The 23,590-nt window shown below is 39.3% G+C and overlaps 1 protein-coding gene across 1 annotated transcript in view; it reads left to right on the forward strand.

Annotated features, from left to right (window-relative positions):
* Nucleotides 1-11,857, forward strand: part of LOC112392644 (bile acid-CoA:amino acid N-acyltransferase) — a 35,309-nt gene extending 23,452 nt beyond the window's left edge. Inside the window, 2 exon segments of the mRNA XM_024734425.1 lie at nucleotides 11,099-11,165; nucleotides 11,168-11,857. Coding sequence (XP_024590193.1) covers nucleotides 11,099-11,165; nucleotides 11,168-11,694 — 594 coding nt within the window. The 3' untranslated portion in view covers nucleotides 11,695-11,857.
* The last annotated feature ends 11,733 nt before the right edge of the window (nucleotides 11,858-23,590 follow it).

Consider the following 23,590-nt stretch of genomic DNA (forward strand, 5'->3'; position numbering starts at 1 on the left):
CTTACATTTAGGTCTTTAATCCATTTTGAGTTTATTTTTGTGTATGGTGTTAGGGAGTGTTCTAATTTCATACTTTTACATGTACCTGTCTGGTTTTAGCAGCACCACTTATTGAAGAGGCTGTCTTTTCTACACTGTATATTCTTGCCTCCTTTATCAAAGATAACAGGACCATATATGCATGGGTTTATCTCTGGGCTTTCTATCCTGTTCCATTGATCTATATTTCTGTTTTTGTGCCACTACCATACTGTCTTGATTACTGTAGAAGGTCTCTGAGACTGTCCTCAGTTCTTTTCATTCTTTTTTCTTTATTCTGCTCTGCAGTAGTTATTTCCACTATTTTATCTTCCAGGTCACTTATCTGTTCTTCTGCCTCAAGTTATTCTGCTATTGATGCATTCTAGAGTATTTTTAATTTCATTTATTGTGTTGTTCATCATTGCTTGTTTCCTCTTTAGTTCTTCTAGGTCCTTGTTAAATGTTTCTTGCATTTTTCTATTCTATTTCCAAGATTTTGGATCATCTTTACTATCATTATTCTGAATTCTTTTTCAGGTAGACTGCCTGTTTCCTCTTCATTTTTTAGGTGTGGTGGGTTTTTACCGTGCTCCTTCATCTGCTGTGTGTTTTTCTGTCTTCTCATTTTGCTTAACTTACTGTGTTTGGAGTCTCCTTTTCGCAGGCTGCAGGTTTGTAGTTCCTGTTATTTTTGGTGTCTGTCCCCAGTGGGTAAGGTTGGTTCAGTGAGTTGTGTAGGCTTCCTGGTGCAGGGGACTAGTGCCTGTGTTCTGGTGGATGAGGCTGGATCTTGTTTTTCTTTTGGGCAGGTCCACGTCTGGTGGTGTGTTTTGGGGTGTCTGTGGCCTTATGATTTTAGGCAGCCTCTCTGTTAATGGATGGGGCTGTGTTCCTGTCTTGCTAGTTGTCTGGCATAGGGTGTCCAGCACTGGAGCTTGCTGGTCATTGAGTGAAGCTGGGTGTTGGTGTTGAGATGGAGATCTCTGGGAGATTTTCACTGTTTGATATTACATGGAGCTGGGACGTCTCTTCTGGACCAGTGTCCTGCATTTGGCTCTCCCACCTCAGTGGCACAGCCCTGACGCCTGGCTGGAGCACCAAGAGACTGTCCTCCACACGGGTCAGAATAAAAGGGAGAAAAAATAGAAAGGAAGGAAGAAAGAAAGAGGATAAACTAAAATAAAGTAAGATAAAATAAAGTTACTAAAATAAAAAACAATTATTAAGGAAAAAAATTTTCAAAGTAAAGAAAAAAAATATGGACGGACAATACCCTAGGACAAATGGTGAAAGCACAGCTATACAGACAAAATATCGCAGAGAACCATGCACATATACACTCACAAAAAGAGGAAAAGGGGAAAAAATAATATATCTTGCTCCCAAAGTCCACCTTCTCAATTTGGGATGATTTGTTGGCTATTCAGGTATTCCACAGATGCAGGGTACATCAAGTTGACTGTGGAGTTTTAATCCACTGCTTCTGAGGCTGCTGGGAGAAATTTCCCTTTCTCTTCTCTGTTCGAACACCTGCCGGGGTTCAGCTTTGGATTTGGCCCCGCCTCTGTGTTTAGGTCGCCTGAGGGCGTCTGTTCTTCGCTCAGACAGGACAGGGTTAAAGGAGCGGCTGATTCGGGGGCTCTGGCTCACTCAGGCCTGGGGGAGGGAGGGGTACGGATGCGGGGCGAGCCTGCGGCGGCAGAAGCCAGTGTGCTGTTGCACCAGCCTAAGGCACGCCATGCGTTCTCCCAGAGAAGTTGTCCCTGGATCTCGGGACCCTGGCAGTGGCGGGCTGCACAGGCTCCCGGGAGGGGAGCTGGGGATAGTGACCTCTGCTCGCACACAGGCTTCTTGGTGGCTGCTGCAGCAGCCTTATCATCTCATGCCCGTCTCTGGGGTCCATGCTGATAGCTGCGGCTCGTGCCTGTCTCTGGAGCTCCTTTAAGCAGCGCTCTTAATCCCCTCTCCTCGCACACCGGGAAACAAAGAGGCAAGAAAAAGTGTATTGTCTCCTCGGCAGGTCCAGACTTTTTCCCAGACTCTCTCCCGGCTAGCCGTGGCGCACTAGCCCCCTTCAGTCTGTGTTCACGCCGCCAACCTTAGTCCTCTCCCTGGGATCCAAGCTCCAAAGCCCGAGCCTCAGCTTCCAGCCGCCGCCCGTCCTGGCAGGTGAGCAGACTAGCTTCTCGGGCTGGTGAGTGCTGGTCGGCACCCATCCTCTGTGCAGGAATCTCTCCGCTTGGCCCTCCGCACCCCTGTTGCTGCGCTCTCCTCCGTGGCTCTGAAGCTTCCCCCCTCCGTCCCCCGCAGTCTCTGCCCGCGAAGGGGTTTCTAGTGTGTGGAAACCTTTCCTCCTTCACAGCTCCCTCCCACTGGTGCAGGTCCCGTCCCTATTCTTTTTTCTGTTTTTTCTTTTGCCCTACCCAGGCACGTGGGGAGTTTCTTGTCTTTGGGGAGGTCTGAGGTCTTCTGCCAGCGTTCAGTAGGTGTTCTGTAGGAGCTGTTCCACGTGTAGATGTATTTCTGATGTATCTGTGGGGAGGAAGGTGATCTCCGTGTCCTACTCTTCTGCCATCTTCTCCTGTCTCTCTCAGTGGTTTTAACTGAAAGAGCTGGGGCCTAATGACTCTAAGGCAAGGCAGGTATCCCCATATTACAGGGTCCAGTTGCTGGCTATAATACCCTATGGGTCAATGGTGGTCCCTGTGTTATGGGATGAGTACCCCAAGGATATTTCCTTTTTCATATACAAAAAGGAAAAAGCGAATCTGATAATTGGGATGCCCCAGGGCAGGTGGGTTCTTCAAACTCTCCTTTAAGGCCTTAAAAGCTACGTCATCTGATTTTTCCCATTAAATTTCGCTGGGGTTGTTATTCTTGAATAAAACATACAGAGGTTTGGCCGTAAGAGAGAAATTTGGGATCTCATTTCAGCATAACCAACTAACCCAAGAAATAGTCACAGATAGTGTTTAGTTTGGGGTTTTGGGAAACTTAGGACACTATAAAGTTTACCTGGATATAGGTGTAGTTCTTGTTCTGATATCAGATGCCCTAAACCTGGGTTCGGACAAACTGCAGTTTTTCTTTGGTAATTTTATGTCCCTTTGAGGCTAAAAGCTTTAGCAAGTGGATGCTGTCTTCCTATGAGGAGGCTTGAGAAGTAGAACAAAGAAGCAAATCATCCACATATTGCAACAAAATAGAACCTCTAGGGTAATTTATATCATCCAGATCAGCCTTCAGGATTTGAGAAATAAGGAATCAGTTAAACCTGAGGCATTAGTGTCCAAGTGAATTGTTTTTCTTCCCAAGTGAAGGCAAAAGTTATTGGCTGGCTTGGTCAACTGGAATACTAGAGAATGCACTGCATAAATCAATTACAGTAAAGAATTCACTTCCAGTGAGAATGGATGTTAGTAACATATGAGGGTTAGGAACAACAGGGGGTCGAGGGATAACAGTGTTGTTTATTACTTGGAGGTACTGGATGAACCTCCATCCTGGGTCCTTAGGTTTTCTCACAGGTTAAATAGAAGTATTAGAAAGATTAGTACAGGGATAATGGTGTCTTGAGACCTGTAATCTTCTATTATGGGCTTCATGCCTTGAAGGGCTTCTTTACTTATAGGGTATTGATTAATTCTGGGAAGAGGTTTTGAGGGACTTATCTGAATCGTGATGGGAGGCATGCTGTAAATTTTGCCAGTATCAGGTGGAGATTTTGTCCGTAGGAGGGTGGTAGCTGATTCAATAGAGACAAATAATCAGAGTTTTCAGAATCAGCTCTAGGACTGTCAGAGCTGAAGCAATTAAAGATGTCAAAGGGTGATTTAATTTACATGATTGGTTACTTTGATGACTATTGTCAAATATAGAATTACTTCCTCCCTTTGGGATAAAGAAACTCTGCCATGCATACTTCTTTAGGAAGTATGACCTAATAAATGGATAAGGGCAGAGGAACTAAGGACAAAAGGGTGTGTATCTCTCAAAGGGCCTAAACAAAAGGGAATAGGTTCAGAGATAGGAAGCTCTTGGGGTTCATTAGAGATCCCACTGTTTGAACTGTTTTAGTACTCCAAGGCAGGGACTGCTTTGTAGTAGTGGCACTGAGTACCAAGATTGTGGTTCCACTGTCAGTTAGGACTGGAAGAGATTCATCCCCAATCTGGAGAAATGTTTCTCCAATTCTATTAAGTGGGAAGATTAGGAAGAGCCCCTGTAGTCCCCCTGAGCCCCATTGTTGAGAATTCAGAGGACATTGGAAAGACTGGTTAGAGGGCAGAAGGTGCCTAAAATGCTTAAATTTGTAACAGTCTTTTTTCTGACATCCTGGCTCTTTGTGACAATAGCTCTTTGTGGCAAACTGGGAGGGTTTTGGTTTCATTTAGGGACCTTCGTTTGCTGGAGTTGAAGATTAAGAATTTCAGTGGTTTTTCATTGAGGTGACTCATTTAGAGTGAGAGACAGCTGGTTTGCCAGATTCACTAGACTCTGGAGTGGAAAACTCTAGTTTCCCATCCCATCCTGGTTCTTTTTACTAGAAGGGAATGGTCCTGGTTCAGCCCATTAATAAAGTTTAACGCTATCTGAGTGGAATCAACCTCTAAAAGAAGATCAGAATTTTCTTTAAAAATAATCTGAAGTCGATTGTAATAGTCATGAGCAGATTCATCAGGTTTTCATGTAAAAGCCTGAATTTTGTTCCAATCAACAGGTTTTGAAAAAGTCACCTAGCAATTGCCCAAGCTTGATCATATGTAAGTTAGCAGGTTGGTCTCCGTGTTTTACTCTTAGGTGTTGATGGAAATAATCAATAACAATCTGTAATAGGAATAGAAAAGAGTTTTATTTGCCAAACTGAGGACTGTAGCCCAGGAGACAGCCTCTCAGATAACTCTAAGAAACTGCTCAGTTGAAGCATGGTTTTTAGCATAGTCGTGTACCTTATCAGAGCAAAGAACATACATCAAACACGACAGGGGTATATTCTTCAAGTGTCCAAAACAGACAGGTTTAGTATATAGAGAGTGAGACAACAGGACCCTGGTGTCTGGGAAGTGAACCTTTTCTTTGAGGGCGTGTTAATATGGATGTCATAAGAAGGGAGTTTTTTTATACTTATCTTCAAAACAGACATTCTTTAATGGTTAAAGCAGATGTGTTGTGCTCACCCCCCCCTCCCCCCGCCGCCTTAGGTTGGCTCGGATGCAACCACTGTCAGCTCCTCCCCCTCCTTCCCCGTCTTCACCCTTCCTTTCACTCCCTTCCCCTTGCTCTTTGGTTACGTCAGGCGGACACGCCGATGAGCCAATCACGGCGCTGCGTTTAGAGGCCGGCAAGCGGAACCGGTCGGATTGGACCAATAGAAGCCCTCGGATCCGGCGCGCCCCAACCGGGCAGGGGAGCCGATGATTAGAATTTATTGCTTTACACACTTATATTGTACATGTTTCCTTACTCTTCTGAGTCAAAGAGGAAGTTCTTGTGTCTTAAGAATACTATTGCATTTATAATTACCTGGAGAGCCTAGTCAGTTACGGGCAAGTAAGGCAGATAACTGTTGGGCTCCCTTTGACACCTTAGGTTATTGAGTGTGCCTGTAGAACCTGAGCGTTGATGACCCAAGAGGGAGTGGACAGATGTAAGAATAATTAACTTGACTTTCCTTATGTCTTTTGTCCCTTAGGGCCTTGCTTTGATAGGACTGTTAGAGAACAGGTCCATCACCATCTCCCCAGGCCAGACCTGCCATAAAAAGACATTCTTGGCTGAGGGGTTTAAGTATTATTGGAGAAGCCTGGGGTATGTAGTCAGGAAGTTTGTTGTTGCTTGTTCTCTAATACAGGCTTCCAGATAGAACTGGGAGAGGTACTTATAGGACATTCAATACTGCTGTAAAAATAAAACAACAAAATTATAAGACTTGGTTGAAGCCAAGATGAAAACATGGATTGTACAAGTGACTAAACAGATAGAAGTAATTAGTGAGTTAGGTCATGAGTCCTGTTAAAAGTTAACATATTTCTGAGCCATAGTGTAGGTCATCTAAAATGAAATAACCTGGTGATAAAAGCTGGGATGTATACAAAGGGCTTCTATATCATCGAAGCTTTAATGCTTACAGAGATTCTTGTTCTCTTTGGCAAACATTGATTCTTTATCTAAAACCCCATTCAGAACGTGGGAGTTGGAAAAAGTGTTGTTTTTTTTTCCCCTCCTGATTGTGAGTTTGTTTACGATAAGTTAAAAACACAAAAATATTTTATTGCAAGAAAGTCCATGATGTATGGATGCAGTACGTAAGACTGCTGTTTCTAATATAGTGGAATAGTTGATGCTGTCAGAAAGTTTGAAACTCAGGCAAAATAGAGATTGATCTGTTCCTAATGAATTAGAGTTTCACATCTTTTACCATTGTTTGAAAAAAATTACTAGAAGTGTACATAGTTTGTCAGATTAATTTTAGTGCATGGTAGTATTTGATGTAGTTGTGTTTTCCTTAAGCATTTTGATTTCCTTTGTCATCAAGTGGATTTATGATTCATTCCATATTTCTCTTGTTGAAGTGTCTTTTTTTCTGTATTGTACTCCACTATAGAAGGTAGTTTTTAGAAGCATAAATGCCACTCTTGTTATAAAATCTTAATGCAGTTGTACACATTGTAAAAAGGGCAAGCTAGCAGCCCTCCCCCCTCCAACTACTACTATATTCTCCACATCCCATTACATTTTCTTAAATTGAAAAAAAAAGCAGATGTGTTGTGTGTGTTTGACAGGCTGTTTTAGTTCACACAAAGTTCAAGCTGAACAATGTATAAGCCGAGATGACTTCTTCATACCTCAATGTGTGAAAATTTTCTCCATCAGAGGGAACTTAGGATTTTCCCAATTAGGAGTTTTCATCTAATGCTGGGCCTGGCATTCACCGACAAGCATATAAACTAGTAGATATACGTTAGAAAAACCAGGTTTATAAGTTTGAATGACTATATTAAATTACTTACCAAACCTGTGAGGATCTTTGGTTACTTTGGGAAAATCTTTGACTGTGGCTCACAGTTCAGCTTTAGTTCAGGAAATATAAAAAATAAAGGCTTTGCATCCTCAGAAGGCTTAGTTTTAAAGGGACTGGCTCTGATAAGTTCAGAGAAAAAGGGTATGGGGAGAGTTTCAGAGAAAAAGGGTATTTGGTAAGAGAATTCATATGAATAAATTGAGGGTATAGAGGAGGTGTAGGTGGCTTTGAAGGGAAGGAGGAAAATGGTGCCCGGGGCAGAGTCTGGGCATGAGTGAGGGAGGGAGACAAGACGGCATCAGAGGCAAAGGCTGAGATGAAGAAGCCAAAGAAGAGTTTGAGGCTTCAGGAGCCATTTTATCTTTTTAAATCATTCCTTTGCCTCAGTTAATCTTAAAATCTTATTTTGCAGAGAGGCAATTGTAGACTCCTGATAATGTTAGGAAGTCACTATGGATGAAAAATTAATCAACAGTTGATCTTAAGGAGAAATAGAGAACTTTATTCAAGCCAACCTGAGGATTTTAACCCAGGGGACAGTCTTTCAGAAAGGAAAAGGACTGTTCCTTTTGAGGACTGTTCCACTTGTTTAGAAGTCAAAGGCACAGTTATATACATTCTCAAAACAAAGGATCATACATCAAAATGGCACACTGATGTTTTATATAAAGTTCACCAAAGATATATAGTCCAAAAACTGACACCATTTCCACTAAGATCAGAAACAAGACAAGGTTGCCCACTCTCACCACTATTATTCAACATAGTTTTGGAAGTTTTAGCCACAGCAATCAGAGAAGAAAAAGAAATAAGGGAATCCAAATCGGAAAAAAAGAAGTAAAGCTGTCACTGTTTGCAGATGACATGACACTATTCATAGAGAATCCTAAAGATGCTACCGGAAAACTACTAGAGCTAATCAATGAATTTGGTAAAGTTGCAGGATACAAAATTAATGCATAGAAATCTCTTGCATTCCTATACACTAATGATGAAAAATCTGAAAGAGAAATTAAGGAAACACTCCCATTTACCACTGCAACAAAAACAATAAAATACCTAGGAATAAACCTACCTAAGGAGACAAAAGACCTGTATGCAGACACTGATGAAAGAAATTAAAGATGATACAAACAGATGGAGAGATATGCCATGTTCTTGGATTGGAAGAATCAACATTGTAGGACTTATATATACTACTAAATGTAAAATAGATAGCTAGTGGGGAGCAGCTGCATCACATGGGAAGACCAGCTCCGTGCTTTGTGACCACCTAAAGGGGTGGGGCGGGGAGGTTGGGAGGGAGACGCAAGAGGGAGGAGATGTGGGGACATATGTATATGTATAGCTGATTCACTTTGTTATAAAGCAGAAACTAACACACCATTGTAAAACAATTATACTCCAATAAAGATGTTAAAAAATTTAAAAAAAAAGGATGTTGTCTTTCAAGGAGTTACATTGCTGGTGTATGAAGAAGGGAAAAGGTTCATCTTTATGGTCAAGCAGGCATTCCTGCTTTGAGGCAATTTGGTTAATGTATAATCAGGTGCACATTGCACATAGGGAGGGCCCAATACAGACAGGGACTATGTTACGCTTAAATTTTCTTGTCTGGACTCAAAACGTAAATTTTATTCCATCACCTCAAAATACCAGTCAGAATAGACATCCCATTCAGTCCTGAAGATTTTTGAGCTCTTGTAATCTAATTTGGTTTTAAGAAAATAAGTTCAGGGATTTCAAAATTACCCATAATGGCCATTGATATTCTAAATTGCCTGTGGTCAGGTCAGTCCATTTAATTAGAAATGTGCATGAGGAAGAACCAAGGTTTTTAAATATAAAATTGGCTAGAGTCTCAGTGCGGGGGAGGGGGTGTGCCCTCAAAATATTTATATAACTGGGATCCCTTTTCTCAGAGATTTTTCTCTAGAGTAAAAGAATAATTTTCCAACAGCTTAAACAATTTACAGCTCAAATTAAACAGCTTGCATTCACAGTGTCTGCAGGCCTAATACCAGCCAGTTCTAAGGGAACAGCTTGGTCCTGGAGGAGCCAGGCCAAAGGCTTCTCAGCTAGTTCCCATGGAACAGCTCCTATTCCAAAGGAAGGGCTGATGGCTGAACTGAGTTTCAGTGAAACAGCCCCTGTACCTGAAGGAACTCAGCTGACAGCTTCTCGGCCAATTTCAGTTGAAACTGTCTGATCTCAGAATCAGATAGAAGTGTCAAGGTCGGCGGGAAGATGGCGGAAGAGTAAGACGTGGAGATCGCCTTCCTCCTCACGGATACACCAGAAATACATCTACACGTGGAACAACTCCTACAGAACACTTACTGAAGGCTGGCAGAAGACCTCAGAGCTCCCAAAAGGCAAGAAACTCCCCACGTACCTGGGTAGGGCAAAAGAAAAAAGAAAAAACAGAGACAAAAGAATAAGGACGGCACCTGCACCAGTGGGAGGGAGCTGTGAAGGAGGAAAAGTTTCCACACACTAGGAAGCCCCTCCGCGGGCGGAGACTGCGGGAGGCGGAGGGGGGAGCTTCGGGACCGCGGAGTGGTGCACAGCGACGGGTGTGGAGGGCAAAGCGGGGAGATTCCTGCACAGACGATCGGTGCTGACCGGCACTCACCAACCCGAGAGGCTTGTCTGCTCACCCGCCGGGGCGGGCGGGGCTGCGAGCTGAGGCTTGGGTTTTGGACGGAACGCAGGGAGAGGACTGGGGTTGGCGGCTTGAGCATAGCCTGAAGGGGTTGGTGCGCCACGACTAGCCGGGAGGGAGTTCGGGGAAAAGCCTGCACCGGCAACACATGGGAGCACATGTGTGTGTATAGCTGATTCACTTTGTTATAAATCAGAGGCTGACACACCATTGTGGAGCCATTGTACCCCAATAAAGATGTTAAAAAAAAAAACAACCAAAAAAATAAATAAATAAATAAATAAACAAACATAATAAAATAAGAAAAAAAAAAAAAAAAAAAAGAAGTGTCAAAAGAATACTTGCATACAGAGCAAGGCCTTAACCAGAAACAATGAAACTTTAAAATAGATCCCGCACACAGCCTGAAGAGCTCAAATGCAAAGAGGTGTCAACTGAAAAAAAAAAGAAAATAAGGAAAAAGAAAAGCACAACCTCAAATTTGAGAATTATGTTTTTGTGACAGACAAACTGAGGGCTTAAGCCCAGGAACAGTCTTAGCTCTGAGGGACTGCTCTGAAGAGGTAAGGGAGAAGCCAGGATATGTAGGAGTTTTGCAACAAAAACCTGGTACAGCAAAAGATTACTATTAATTAAATAAAACCAGACATCTCAAGTTAATGAATTTAGTGCTTTTCTATGTACAGGAAGATGCAATAGTCTGGGCTCACTGAAATCATTCCTTTGATATGCACCTCAGCTATCTAAAGCCAGCATCCTCTTTGTTTCCATCCCAAGTTTCCTCAGGGCTCTCCGTGGGGGGTTGGGGGTGGGCAGGTGCGGCTGTAAATGACTGATGGCTTGATGGCCACAACATCTTTTGTTTACTGATATGGCAGACCACATTCTTATTCTACAGACCACAAGGACTCGAATCCAGGAGAAAGATGTACCCTCAAACTCCAGGGTCAGCAAGAGAAGCACTGAGCAATAAAGGGCTCAACCATGGATACTGCAACTCTTTGCTCGCCAGCCCTAGAACCTTTGGGGGTCTCCTCTGGCCTTGTATGAGCCACCAAATGTTGCCCTAAAACAAATAGAATGCCAGATATTTCTCCAGCAAAGATGGAGTTATTCAGGATCGGCTGAGATTGCAATTTGGGGTCTGAAACCATGGTGAAGCATGTGCAAGTCCCTGCACAGCAAGGGAAGGAGAAGGATTTTCTGGAGGGGAAAAGGAAGATGGGAGGGCTTACGGTAAACAAAGAGCCCAAGGCTTTTCACTGGCTGAGTTCTTGCCTGGAAAGAAGAGCAGTCTTTCTACCTTTTGGGTTCTGCTGTTGTTGCAGGGTGTGAGAGCTCCCCCTTCTGGTCTCCGGATTGTATTTAATTGGGGTTTTTGTTTTTTACAGGTCCTTAGCCTGGGTATTGGGGTAGTCTCCATGTCCAAAACAGCAGAGACTGGACTCTCCATGGCTATTCACTAAAGCAAGTCACAGCTGCCGCGCTTATTAACGGGCCCAACTTTATTCTTGACATTCCACAGGTATATCATGGTCACATAAATCAGCTCTGGCCATTCTCTCCTCATTCACTATCCATCAGTACCTTAGGATTAGTAGAGTTACAGCACATTTTTGAGGATACTAGAGCTGAAGCCAGTGAGACATTTTTTCTCCCCATTGAAAAGGCCCAGGGACATTTCCTCTTCATTGTGGGAGAAGAAGATATGAATGTCAACAGCAAAGTATATGCAGGGCAAGCCACAGAACAGCTGAGGAGACATGGGAAGAATGACTGGACCCTGCTGTCTTACCCAGGGGTAGGCCACCTGATAGAGCCCCCCTACTCCCCACCGTGCTGTGCCTGGAGGATCTCCAATCTCCACCTCTTCATGCACTGGGGAGGAGAGGTGATCCCACATGTAGCTGCACAAGAACGTTCTTGGAAGGAGATCCAGAAGTTTCTCAGGAAACACCTTATTCCAGTTGTGACCAGTTGTCTCTGAGAAGAGCAAATATTTCTGGAAATACAGAAGCAATAGGATGCTTTACCAGCCTCCATTTGATTTTCATGGAACAATGCTTTTGACCTCTTCTTGTAAGAAGGAAGTTATGGCAAGAGAAGGCAGGAGGACTGCGAATGGTATGCTTTGACTTTGGAAAGGGAAAAATGGCTTCCTCTTAATCTAATATAAACTGAGGCGTTTATGTTTTTAGAAATATAAACTAAGAGCTCTGCCTGTTCTAAAATATTTCAGTTTACAATTACAGCAATTCTTAGGGGAAAAAATTACCAAAAATGAACCACAGAATCCCCTGGCTTGTAAAACAATCTTGAATAGAATCAGGTGCTGATGAGTGATTTCTTCTTTATTTTTAAATTTATTTATTTTATTTTATTTATTTTTGGCTGCATTGGGTCTTCGTTGCTATGCGCGGGTTTTCTGTAGTTGTGGCGAGCAGGGGCTACTCTTTGTGGTGGTGCGCTGGCCTCTCATTGCAGTGGCTTCTCTCACTGCCAGGCACAGACTCTAAGCACGTGGGCTTCAGTAGTTGTGGCTCGCGACCTCTATAGCACAGGCTCAGTAGTTCTGGCACACAGGCTTAGTTGCTCTGTGGCATGTGGGATCTTCCAGGATTAGTGCTTGAACATGTGTCCCCTGCCTTGGCAGGTGGATTCTTCTTTATTTTTTTTTATGGTTTTCTACTCTTTGTGTGTGTGTGTGTATATTCACTTTTTTTTTATCATCTTTATTGGAGTATAATTGCTTTACAATGGTGAGTTTCTGCTGTATAACAGTGAATCAGCTATACATATACATATATCCCCATATCTCCTCCCTCTTGCGTCTCCCTCCCACCCTCCCTATCACCCCCCTCTAGGTGGTCACAAAGCATGGAGCTGGTCTCCCCATGTGAAGCAGCTGCTTCCCACTAGCTATCTATTTTACATTTGGTAGTGTATGTATGTCCATGCCACTCTCTCACTTCATCCCAGCTTACCCTTCCCCCTCCCCATATCCTCAAGTCCATTCTCTATGTCTGCGTTTTTATTTCTGTCCACCCCAGATTCCATATATATGTGTTAGCATACAGTATTTGTTTTTCTCTTTCTGACTTATCTCACTCTGTATGACAGACTCTAGGTCCATCTACCTCACTACAAATAGCTGAATTTTGTTTCATTACATCCTTAGGTAGGATGTAATGAGTGACTGTGTCTGTGTTCCAGTTAAATTTTATTTATGAACACCAATGTTCATAAATAATTTTCTATTTTTTTCCAAGTATTTACAAATGTAAAAAACATTCTTAGGGGCTTTCCCGGTGGCGGAGTGATTGAGAGTCCGCCTGCCGATGCAGGGGACAGGGGTTCGTGACCCGGTCCGGGAAGATCCCACATGCCGCGGAGCGGCTGGGCCCGTGAGCCATGGCCGCTGAGCCTGCGCGTCCGGAGCCTGTGCTCCGCAACGGGAAAGGCCACAACAGTGAGAGGCCCGCGTACCGCAAAACAAAAAACATTCTTAGTTCTGGGCAGCAGAAAAAAGGGTTGTAGGCTGGATTTGGTTTGCAGGGCATAGTCTGATGACCATGGGTATGGAGCAATGCCAATTAGTTTGTCCAAGGTCAAATTGGAGGTATGTTCTCTAAAGAGCAAGTCACAGGCCAGATATTCCTGAGCTACTGAATTGCAATGGATCGAAGTAGAGGAGATTGATGGATAATCAAGGTGAAAATGAAGCAGTACAAAAGTATTTTGAATCATTTTGTAGGTATGATGGGGAGCCAATAAATAGAGTAATAGAAGCAACATGAGGACACGTCAGTTTTATCTGCCTAAACTCTTATTATTTTATCTGCTTTCTGATACCCTCTCTGTTTAGAGTAAAATTATTCCATTCGATATGTGTGGGGCTGTTAGCCTCCCTCCTCTCTCAGTCACAGAAGTTTTCACATTTCTGAGACCTGGCCAATCAGAATACCTCACTCCTTTAATTATAATAATCATGTAATTGCAATGGCTAATACCCCCTATGAGTTTTACTATGTATTAGTTATATATGTTACATGCTATATATATTAGTTATATATGCAATATGCTATATAATAGTTATTGTAATGAGTATAATCAGTTTAATTTTTCTTGTTTCCTGTTTTGGACTTTAGGAAGAATGTTGGTGTTTGGCCTGCTATATACCCTTGATTTATATTTTATGTATTTTTCTTTTAAACCAGGAAGGTTTGGGATTTTTTAAGTGTTTTTTCAGCATTGCTAGAAAAAATCATATGGTTTTCTCTGTAGATCTATTAATATGATGAATTATTTTTCTAGTATTGAATCATCTTTACATTTGTAGACTAAAACTCAGTTAGTCATGATGTTAATTAACAATAAATAAAATCAAACTTTTTTTGTGGGGTGTTTTTGGTCAGGTATGATATCAATGTTGTACGTGTTTCATAAAAAGAATTAACAAGTTTTCCTTTTTTCCTATAGTAGTTTAATTAGGACAGAAATTATCTCTTCTTTAAAAGCTAGTTGCTCTATCCTGGGTATTACATTGTTCCTGGCAATTTTTTTTAAAAGACAATCTGGATTTTTATTGATATTTAGTATATTATATCTTTCTATATTATAGTGGATATTTTCAATCCAAATAAATTCTTTATATATGTATATATACTTTTTTGCATTTTATATATCAGAAAAATCAGAAACATTTAAGATTTATTTGTTTGGTTTTTTTTTTTGCGGTACGCGGGCCTCTCACTGCTGTGGCCTCTCCCGTTGCGGAGCAACAGGCTCCGGACGCGCAGGCTCAGCGGCCATGGCTCACGGGCACAGCCGCTCCGCGGCATGTGGGATCCTCCCAGACTGGGGCACGAACCCGTATCCCCTGCATCGGCAGGCGGACTCTCAACCACTGCGCCACCAGGGAAACCCCCATTTAAGATTTAAGTTAAACTATATGATAAAGTCTAAAAAATATAACAAAGTAAAAGAAAAAATCCCAGTTCTGGCATATTAATGTTGCTAGAGTTAAAACAAATGAATTCTACATTAATTTTATTTAATTTTTGAAATTATACAAACAAAACTTTATAGAACATTCTGGCTTTTTTTTTTTATTGTGGCAAATAGACAAAACATAAAATTGTCACTTTAACCATTTTTAGGTGAATATATGCTGAATTATACAGTGGTTTTAAGTACATTCATATTGTTGTGCTACCATCACCATTATCCATCTCCAAAAGTTTTTCCTAATTGAAACTCAAAGCCCATTAAACAATAAGTCCCCATTTCCCACTGCCCCAATCTCTGGTAACCATCTTTCTGGTTTTTGTTTCTATGAATTTAACTACTCTTTATATAAGTGGAAACACACAGTATGTGTCCTTTTGTGCCCAGCTTGTTTTACCTTCAAGATTCATTTATACTGTAGCCATGTGTCAGAATTTGCTTCCTTTTTAAGACTGAATAATATTCCACTGTATGTATGTATACCAAAATTTTGTTTATCCATTCATCCATCAATGGACATTTGGGTTCATGTGACATTTTGGCTATTGTGAATAATGCTGCTATGAATGTTGGTGTATAAATATGTGAGTCCCTTTTTTCAATTCTTTTGGGTATATAAATGGAACTGCTAGATCATATTGTAATTCTATGTTTAATTTTTTGAGGAACCATCATACTGTTTTCCACTGTGACTATATCATTTTATGCTTCCACTATCAACGCACAATTGTTTCAACATCTCCACATCCTCACCCACACTTGTTATTTTCTGTTGTTTTGAAAGTACCTGTTGTGGCCGGGTATACCTTGAGTGAGGTGGCTTTATTCAGCTGAGGTAATCCCTGAAGAAGACTGACAGGTAAGATTTATCTCACAGCAGTACTTCCAGCAGCTGGATTGTAAATCCTTTATTCCCGTAGGAGGATCACAGCATCACTGTGTCCACCGCATTGGCTTTCTGAGTTGTTACATATGGGTTCCCCCTCTCTATTTCTGAAATTTCCCTCTCTGCCTCACCTGGAGTTTAACCTTCTCAAAGCCATCCCTCTTCTAGTGGGGCTGTCTCTTTCTGAGAGTAAATATTCATAATTTGTTAGACTTATATGTCTTTTAGGTCACTGAAAGTGTGTGTGTTTGTTTTTGTTGTTGTTTCCCATTTGTAATTTACTGATTTTCAGGAGAAGGGAAGATTTAGAACTAAGCAGCCACCATATTCTTATTGAAACTGAAGGTTAGGAAAATTCGTATAATTATCTTCAGGGTTTTTTTCAAGTCTTTGGGATTATTTGGATGTAGCTGGAAGAAGAAAGAGAAATGTAGCGTGATTCCCAGGTTTTGACTCAGGAAACTTGCCGGATGGACAACATTCATTGAGATAAAAAGTGTATATAAAAGAGAATGTCTCAGAAGGTGAAGAATTTGGTTTTGGATATGTTAAATTGAAGATAATTGTCTTATGTTCAGAAGGAGATAGAATCTGGTCACAGGAGATATGCCTGAGTTGGAGATATCAATCTGAAGTGCTCAGCAGTTAAATAGGAAATCACCCAGGGAGAGAACATGCAGTATGAGGAGGGATGAGTGTCAAGGAGAGATTGCTGAGAAAACAATAAAATTTAATGGACAGGATAAGAAACAGGAACCTACAGAGAGGGCTAAGGAGGGCTAGTTGGAGAGGGTGAAGACATGCCAGATATGAATCATTTCACAGAAACTAAAGAAAGAAAGTCATAAGAAGCTGGATATGACTACTGTACAGCGTAGGAAACCAAATTCAAGAGGAAGTCTTCAAGAGGAAGACTAAAAAGCTTTCATGAGATTTGAAAATTAAAAAATTCTTGGTGAGCTATTTTATTGGGATAGGACAGAAAGTAGAGTGCAGCTGGCTGAGTGAATTAGAAAACAGGAGGTAGAGATTATGTGTTGCAAAACTCCCAGGCAAAACAAACTGGCTCATGATTTGTGTTTTGTTTATGGTACATGTTTTGTTTTTGTTATTAATTTTAAGTTAATATTGTTGGCCCTGGAGGTATCTTGGAATGGTAACTGAATCACAAATTAATAAAGAAGAGATGGTGTGTTAATGTGTATAAGCTTGAGCTAGAAGCATCTGAAATTTAAAAAGCCTTTCTCACTATTGCAGAGATTGGCACTAGCCTTGAGGTACTGTTCAGAAGAAACCCAGATTCCCCAAAGTACACATTTATTACCTCAAAGTCCTATCCCCTAGTTTCTGATATTTGACCCAAGTCTAAACATCAAGCTCTGTCATTAAAAAATTAACTAAATTGTATTTGTCATTTAGATTTCAATTTCACATGTATATAAATGACATTATATGAAAAACATTCATCCAAATTTTTTCTAATACTTTGGGGAATAACATACTTGTATGTTATTTCAAGTGATCCTTGCCATATTGTCCACTCTATATTTACTAGAGGCTTACGTTTTACTTCTAGAATCAAGAGTCAAAGTTATAATGCCAAGAAAAAGAAACATACCTCCTCTTAGCTTTAAGCAATGGTGGGGTTGTGTGTACATAAAATCATATTGAGCAGATGCTCACTAAACATTTTTCCTTAAACCCCACAATGCAATATTTTAATTTTTGCTTTAAGAAATCTGGTGCATTTTAAAGAAAACTAAAGAGAAAAATGGTCTTTTATATTTACCCATATTTTTATTTTTCTAGTGTACTTTATTACTGCCTGAATATTTGACTTTCTATTTGCTAAGATTTTTCTTCTGCATGAAGAACTTCATTTAACAATTCTGCTGGCAATAAATTCTCAGTTACTTTCATCTGAAAGTGTCTTCATTCTTGAGTGATATTTTCACTAGATAAAGAATTCTGGATTGACATTACTTTTAAAGATGTAATTCTACTGTCTTTGTCACCTTACTTCCGTTTCTGATTAGAAGTTAGCCATCAGAATGTTGTTCATCCACATGTAATGTGTCATTTTTTTCTGACTGCTTTCAGAATTTTCTGTTTATCTATGTTTTGGTATTTAGAATATGATCTTCCTAGGTGTGATTTTCTCTGAACCTGTCTTGCTTGGGGTTCACTTCTTGAGATCTATGAATTAGATCTTTCCCCAAATATTGGGGAATTTCAGATATTATTTTTTCAAATAATTTCTCTGCTTTATTCTTTTTTCTTCTTCTAGGAATGTGAATGAACACTTGCACTTTAAACTTTTCTCTGGATATTTCCCAGAAATCCCTAAGACTTTTTTTTACCCGTTTTCTTTTCAATTTTTTTTCTGTCCTTCAGGTTGGATAATTTCTGTTGGTGAGTTCTCAAGTTTTTGACCCTTTTTTTCTAACTCCAGTCTTCTATTAAACCCATCTCATGTTTTTCCCCCAAATATTTAACTTTTTTTTAGTTCTACTATTTCCTTTTTTTTGGTATATTTTATTTTATTCTTTTAAATTAAAAAAACCTTTCTTTAAATATAGGTCATTTACAATATTGTGTTAGTTTCAGGTGTGCAGAGTGATTCAGTGATACATACATATATATATTCTTTTTTTATATTCTCTTCCATTATAGTTTATTACAAGATATTGAGTATAGTTCCCTGTGCAATACAGTAGGTCATTGTTCATTTTCTATTTTATATATAGTAGTGTGTATATTTTAATCCCAAACTCCTCATTTATCCCTGCCCCCCTCCTCTTTGGTAACCATAAGTTTGTTTTCTATGTCTGTGAGTCTGTTTCTGTTTTGCAAATAAGTTCATTTATATCATTTTTTTAGATTCTACATATAAGTGATATCATATAATATTTGTCTTTGTCTTCCTTCACTTAGTATGATAATCTCTAAGTCCATGCATGTTGCTGCAAATGGCATTATTTCATTCTTTTTTATGGCTGAGTAATATTCCAGTATGTGTGTGTGTGTGTGTATCTTACACTAAGTTTATATATATACACACACACATATATATATATATATATACATATATATATTATATCTTTATCCATTCATCTGTTGATGGATATTTAGGTTGCTTCCATGTCTTGGCTATTGTAAATAGTGCTGCAATGAACATAGGGGGTACATGTATCTTTTTGAATTATGTTTTTTCTCTGGATATATGCCCAAGAGTGGGATTGCAGGATCATATGGTAGCTCTATTTTTAGTTTTTTAAGGAGCCTCATTACTGTTCTCCATTGTGGCTGTACCAATTTACATTCCCACCAACAGTGTAGGAAGGTTCGTTTTTCTCCACATCCTCTCCAGCATTAATTATTTGTAGACTTTTTGGTGTTGGCCATTCTGGCTGGTGTGAGGCGGTGCCTCATTGTAGTTTTGATTTGCATTTCTATGATAACTAGTGATGTTGAGCATCTTTTCATGTGCCTTTTGGCCATCTATATGTCTTCTTTGGAGTAATGTCTTTAGAAAGCCCTGAAATAAACCCATGCACATATGGTCAATTAATCTATGACAAAGGAGAGAAGAATATACAATGGAGAAATGACAGCTTCAATAAGTGGTGCTGGGAAAACTGGACAGCTACATGTAAAACCTACACCATACAAAAAAACTCAAAATGAATTAAAGACCTAAATGTAAGACCAGATACTATAACACTCCTAGAGGAAAACATAGGCAGAATATTCTTTGACATAACTTGCAGCAATATCTTTTTCGATCTGTCTCCTAGGATAATGGAAATAAAAACAAAAATAAACAAATAGGACCTAATTAAAAGCTTTTGCCAAGCAAAGGAAATCATAAAACAAAAAGACAACTTACAGAATGGGAGAAAATATTTGCAAACAATGTGACCAACAAGGGATTAGTCTCCAAAATATATAAACAGCTCATACAGCTCAATATCAGAAAAACAAACAACCCAATCAAAAAATGGGCAGAAGATCCATGTGTGTGTTTTTTGTGCCAGTACCATACTGTTTTGATTATTATAGCCTTGCAATATAGTCTGAAGTCAGGAAGCATGATAACTCCAGCTTTGTTCTTCTTTCTCCAAACGGTTTTGGCTATTTAGAGTCTTTTGTGGTTCCATACAAATTTTAGAATTATTTTTTCTAGATGTGAAAAATGTCACTAGTATTTTGATAGGGATTGCCTTGAACCTGTAGATTGCTTTGGATAGTATGGACATTTGAACAGTAATAATTCTTTCAACCCATGAATATGGAATATGTTTCCATTTATTTGTATAAATGTTCAATTTCTTTCATCAATGTCTTATAGTTTTCAGAGTAGAGGTCTTTCACCTCTTTGGCTAAATTTATTCCTAGGTATCTTATTATTTTTGATGTAATCATAAATGGGATTGTTTTCTTGATATTACCTTCTTTATAGTTCACTATTAATGTACAGAAATGCAAAAGATTTCTGTATATTAATTTTGTATACTGCAACTTTACTGAATTCATCTATTAGTTCTAATAGTTTTTTGGTGGAATCTTTAGGGTTTTCTATATATAGCATCATGTTGTCTGCAAACAAATAGTGATAGTTTTACTTCTTCCCTTACAATTTGGATGACTTTTGTTTCTTTTTCTCGTTTGATTGCTGTGACTAGGACTTCCAATACTATGTTAAATAAAGTGGCAAGAGTGGGCATACTTATCTTATTCTTGATCTTAGAGGAAAATCTTTAACTTTTATTTAACTGCTTTTAACTGGGTTTGTCATGGATGACTTTTATTATGTTGAGGTATGTTTCCTGTACACCAACTTTGTTGAGAGTTTTTATCATGTATGGATGTTGAATTTTGTCAAATGCTTTTTCTGCATCTATTGAGAAAATAATTTGATTTTTTTTTTTTTTTCGGTACACGGGCCTCTCACTGTTGTGGCCTCTCCCGTTGCGGAGCACAGGCTCCAGACGTGCAGGCTCAGTGGCCATGGCTCGCTCCGCGGCATGTGGGATCTTCCCGGACCGGGGCACGAACCTGTGTCCCCTGCATCAGCAGGCGGACTCTCAAACACTGCGCCACCAGGGAAGCCCAATAATGTGATTTTTATCCTTCATTTTTTTTAACGTGGTGTATCACATTGATTGACTTGCAGAATTTGAACCATCCTTGCATCCCTGTAGCAAATCCCACTTGATCATAATATTTAATTCTTTTAAAGTATTGTTGAATTCGGTTTGCTAATATTTTGTTGAGGATTTTTGCATCCATGTTCAGGGATATTGGTCTGTAATTTTATTTTATTTTTTGTAGTGTCTTTGTCTGGTTTTGGTATCAGGGCAATGCTGGCCTTGTAGAATGAGTTTGGAAGTGTTCCCTCCTCTTCAATTTTTTGGGAATAGTTTGAGAAGAGAAGGTATTAAGTCTTCTTTAAATGTTTCATAGAATTCCCTTGTGAAGCTGTCTATTCTTAAATTTTAAAAAAATTTTGTTTGTTGGGAGGTTTTTTTTTTTAATTTTTATTGGAGTATTGTTGAGGTACAATGTTGTGTTAGTTTCAGGTGTACAGCAAAGTGAATCAATTATACATACACATATATCCACTCTTTTGTCGATTCTTTTCCCATATAGGCTTATTGGGAGTTTTTGAATTACTGATTCAATTTCACTACTGTAGTCAGTATGTTCAGATTTTCTATTTCTCCCTCATTCAGACTTGGAAGATTTCATGTTTCTAGGAATTCATTTGTTTCCTCTATGTTGTCCAATTCATTGCTGTATAACTGTTTATAATATTCTCTTATGATTGTATTTTTGTGATATCAGTTGTAACTTCTCTTTCATTTGTAATTTTACTTATTGGGTGCTCTTTCTCTCTTTTTTTTTTAATGAGTCTGGCTAAGTTTATCCATTTTGTTTATCCTTTCAAAAAACTAGCTCTTATTTTCATTGATCTTCTCTATTGTTTGTTTTTATCTCTATTTTATTTAGTTCTGCTCTGATAGTTATTATTTCCTTCCTTGTGCTAACTTTGGGCTTTCTTTGTTCTTCTTTTTTTTATTCCTCTAGGTAGAACGTTAGATTTATTTGAGATTTTTCTTATTTCCTGAGGTAGGCCTGTATCATTCTTAATTTCCCTTTTAGAACTGCTTTTTGCTATGTTCCATAGATTTTGAAGCATCATGTTTCTATTTGCATTTGTCTCAAGGTATTTCTTTATTTCCTCTTTGATTTCTTCATGGACCCAGTGATTTTTTAGCAACATGTTGTTTAGTCTCCATGTGTTTGTGTTTTTTCCAGTTTTCTTCCTGTAATTGATATGTAGTTTCATACCATTGTGGTCAGAAAAAAATGCTTGATATGATTTCAATCTTCTTAAATTTATTTATTTATTTATTATTTTTGACTACGTCGGGTCTTAGTTGCGGCACACGGGATCTTTGTTGAGTCATGCAGGATCTTTCATTGCAGCGTGTGGGCTTCTCTCTAGTTGTGGCATGTGGGTTTTCTCTTCTCTATTTGTGGCACGCAGGCTCCAGGGCACATGGGCTCTGTAGTTGTGGCACATGGCTCCAGAGCACGTGGGCTCTGTAATTTGTGGTATGCAGGCTCTCTAGTTGAGGCATGCAAGCTCAATAGTTGTGTTGTGCTGTTTTCATTGCTGTATGGCATGTGGGATCTTAGTTCCCTGACCAGGGATCAAACCCACATCCCCTGCATTGTAAGGTGGATTCTTTACCACTGGACCACCAGGGAAATCCTAATCTTTTTAAATGTATTGAGACTTATTTTGCTGCCTAGCATGTGATCTAGCCTAGAGAATGTGCACTTGAAAAGAATGTGTACTCTGCTGTTTTTGGACAGAATGTTTTTTAGATATCTGTTGAGTCCATCTGGTCTAATGTGTCATTTAAGACCATTATTTCCCGTCTGTCTGGATGATCTATCCATTGATGTAAGTGGGGTATTAAAGTCCCCTACTATTATTGTATTATTGTCAGTTTCTCCCTTTATGTCTATTAATATTTGCTTTATATATTTAGGTGCTCCTATCTTAGATGCATCTATGTTTATGAATGTTATATCCTCTTCTTGGATTGACCCTTTTATCATTATATAACGGCCTTTTTTGTCTTTTGTTATATACTTTATTTTAAAGTCTGTTTTGTCTGATAGGAGTATTGCTACTGGAGATTTATTTTCGTTTTCATTTGCATGGAGTATTTTTTTCCCATCCTTTAACTTTCAGTCTGTGTGTGCCTTCATCTCTGAAGCGAGTCTCTTGTAGACAGCATATAAATGGGTTTTATTTTTTTAATCCATTTAGCTACACTAAGTCTTTTGATTGGAGCATTTAGTCCATTTACATTTAAAGTGATTTTTGATAGGTATGTACTTATTGTCATTTTGTTACTTGTTTTATGGTTGTATTTGTAGTTCATTACTTCTAGTCTCTTCCCTTGTGGTTTGATTTTCTTTAGTGTTTTGTTTGTGGTTTCTTTTTGTTTTTGTAACTATTACTGGGTTTTGTTGTGTGGTTACCATGAGACATTGTGTGTGTGTGTGTGTGTGTGTGTGTGTGTGTGTGTATTAAACTGATAGTCATTAAGTTCAAACACATTCTAAAATCTCTATACTTTTACTCCTCAACACCATGTTTTATGTTTTTGATGTCATATTTTACATATTTATATGAATCCCTTAATTGCTTCTTTTAGTTATAGTTGATTTTACAATTTTGTCTTCTAACCTTTGTCCTAGATTTTTAAAGTGGTTGATCTGATGTCCTTATTATATATATACCTTTACCAGAGAGATTTTTTCCTTCATATATTTTCTTATTTCTTGTTACGGCTTTCCCTGCACACACACGCACACACACACACACACACACACCCCACTTAAGGAAGACCCTTTAACCTTGCTTTGAAGGCTGGTTTAGTGGTGATGAACTCTTTTAGTTTTTGCT

The sequence above is a fragment of the Neophocaena asiaeorientalis genome, unplaced genomic scaffold, assembly GCF_003031525.2.
Source record: "Neophocaena asiaeorientalis asiaeorientalis breed wild unplaced genomic scaffold, Neophocaena_asiaeorientalis_V1.1 scaffold192, whole genome shotgun sequence".
NCBI lineage: Eukaryota > Metazoa > Chordata > Mammalia > Artiodactyla > Phocoenidae > Neophocaena > Neophocaena asiaeorientalis.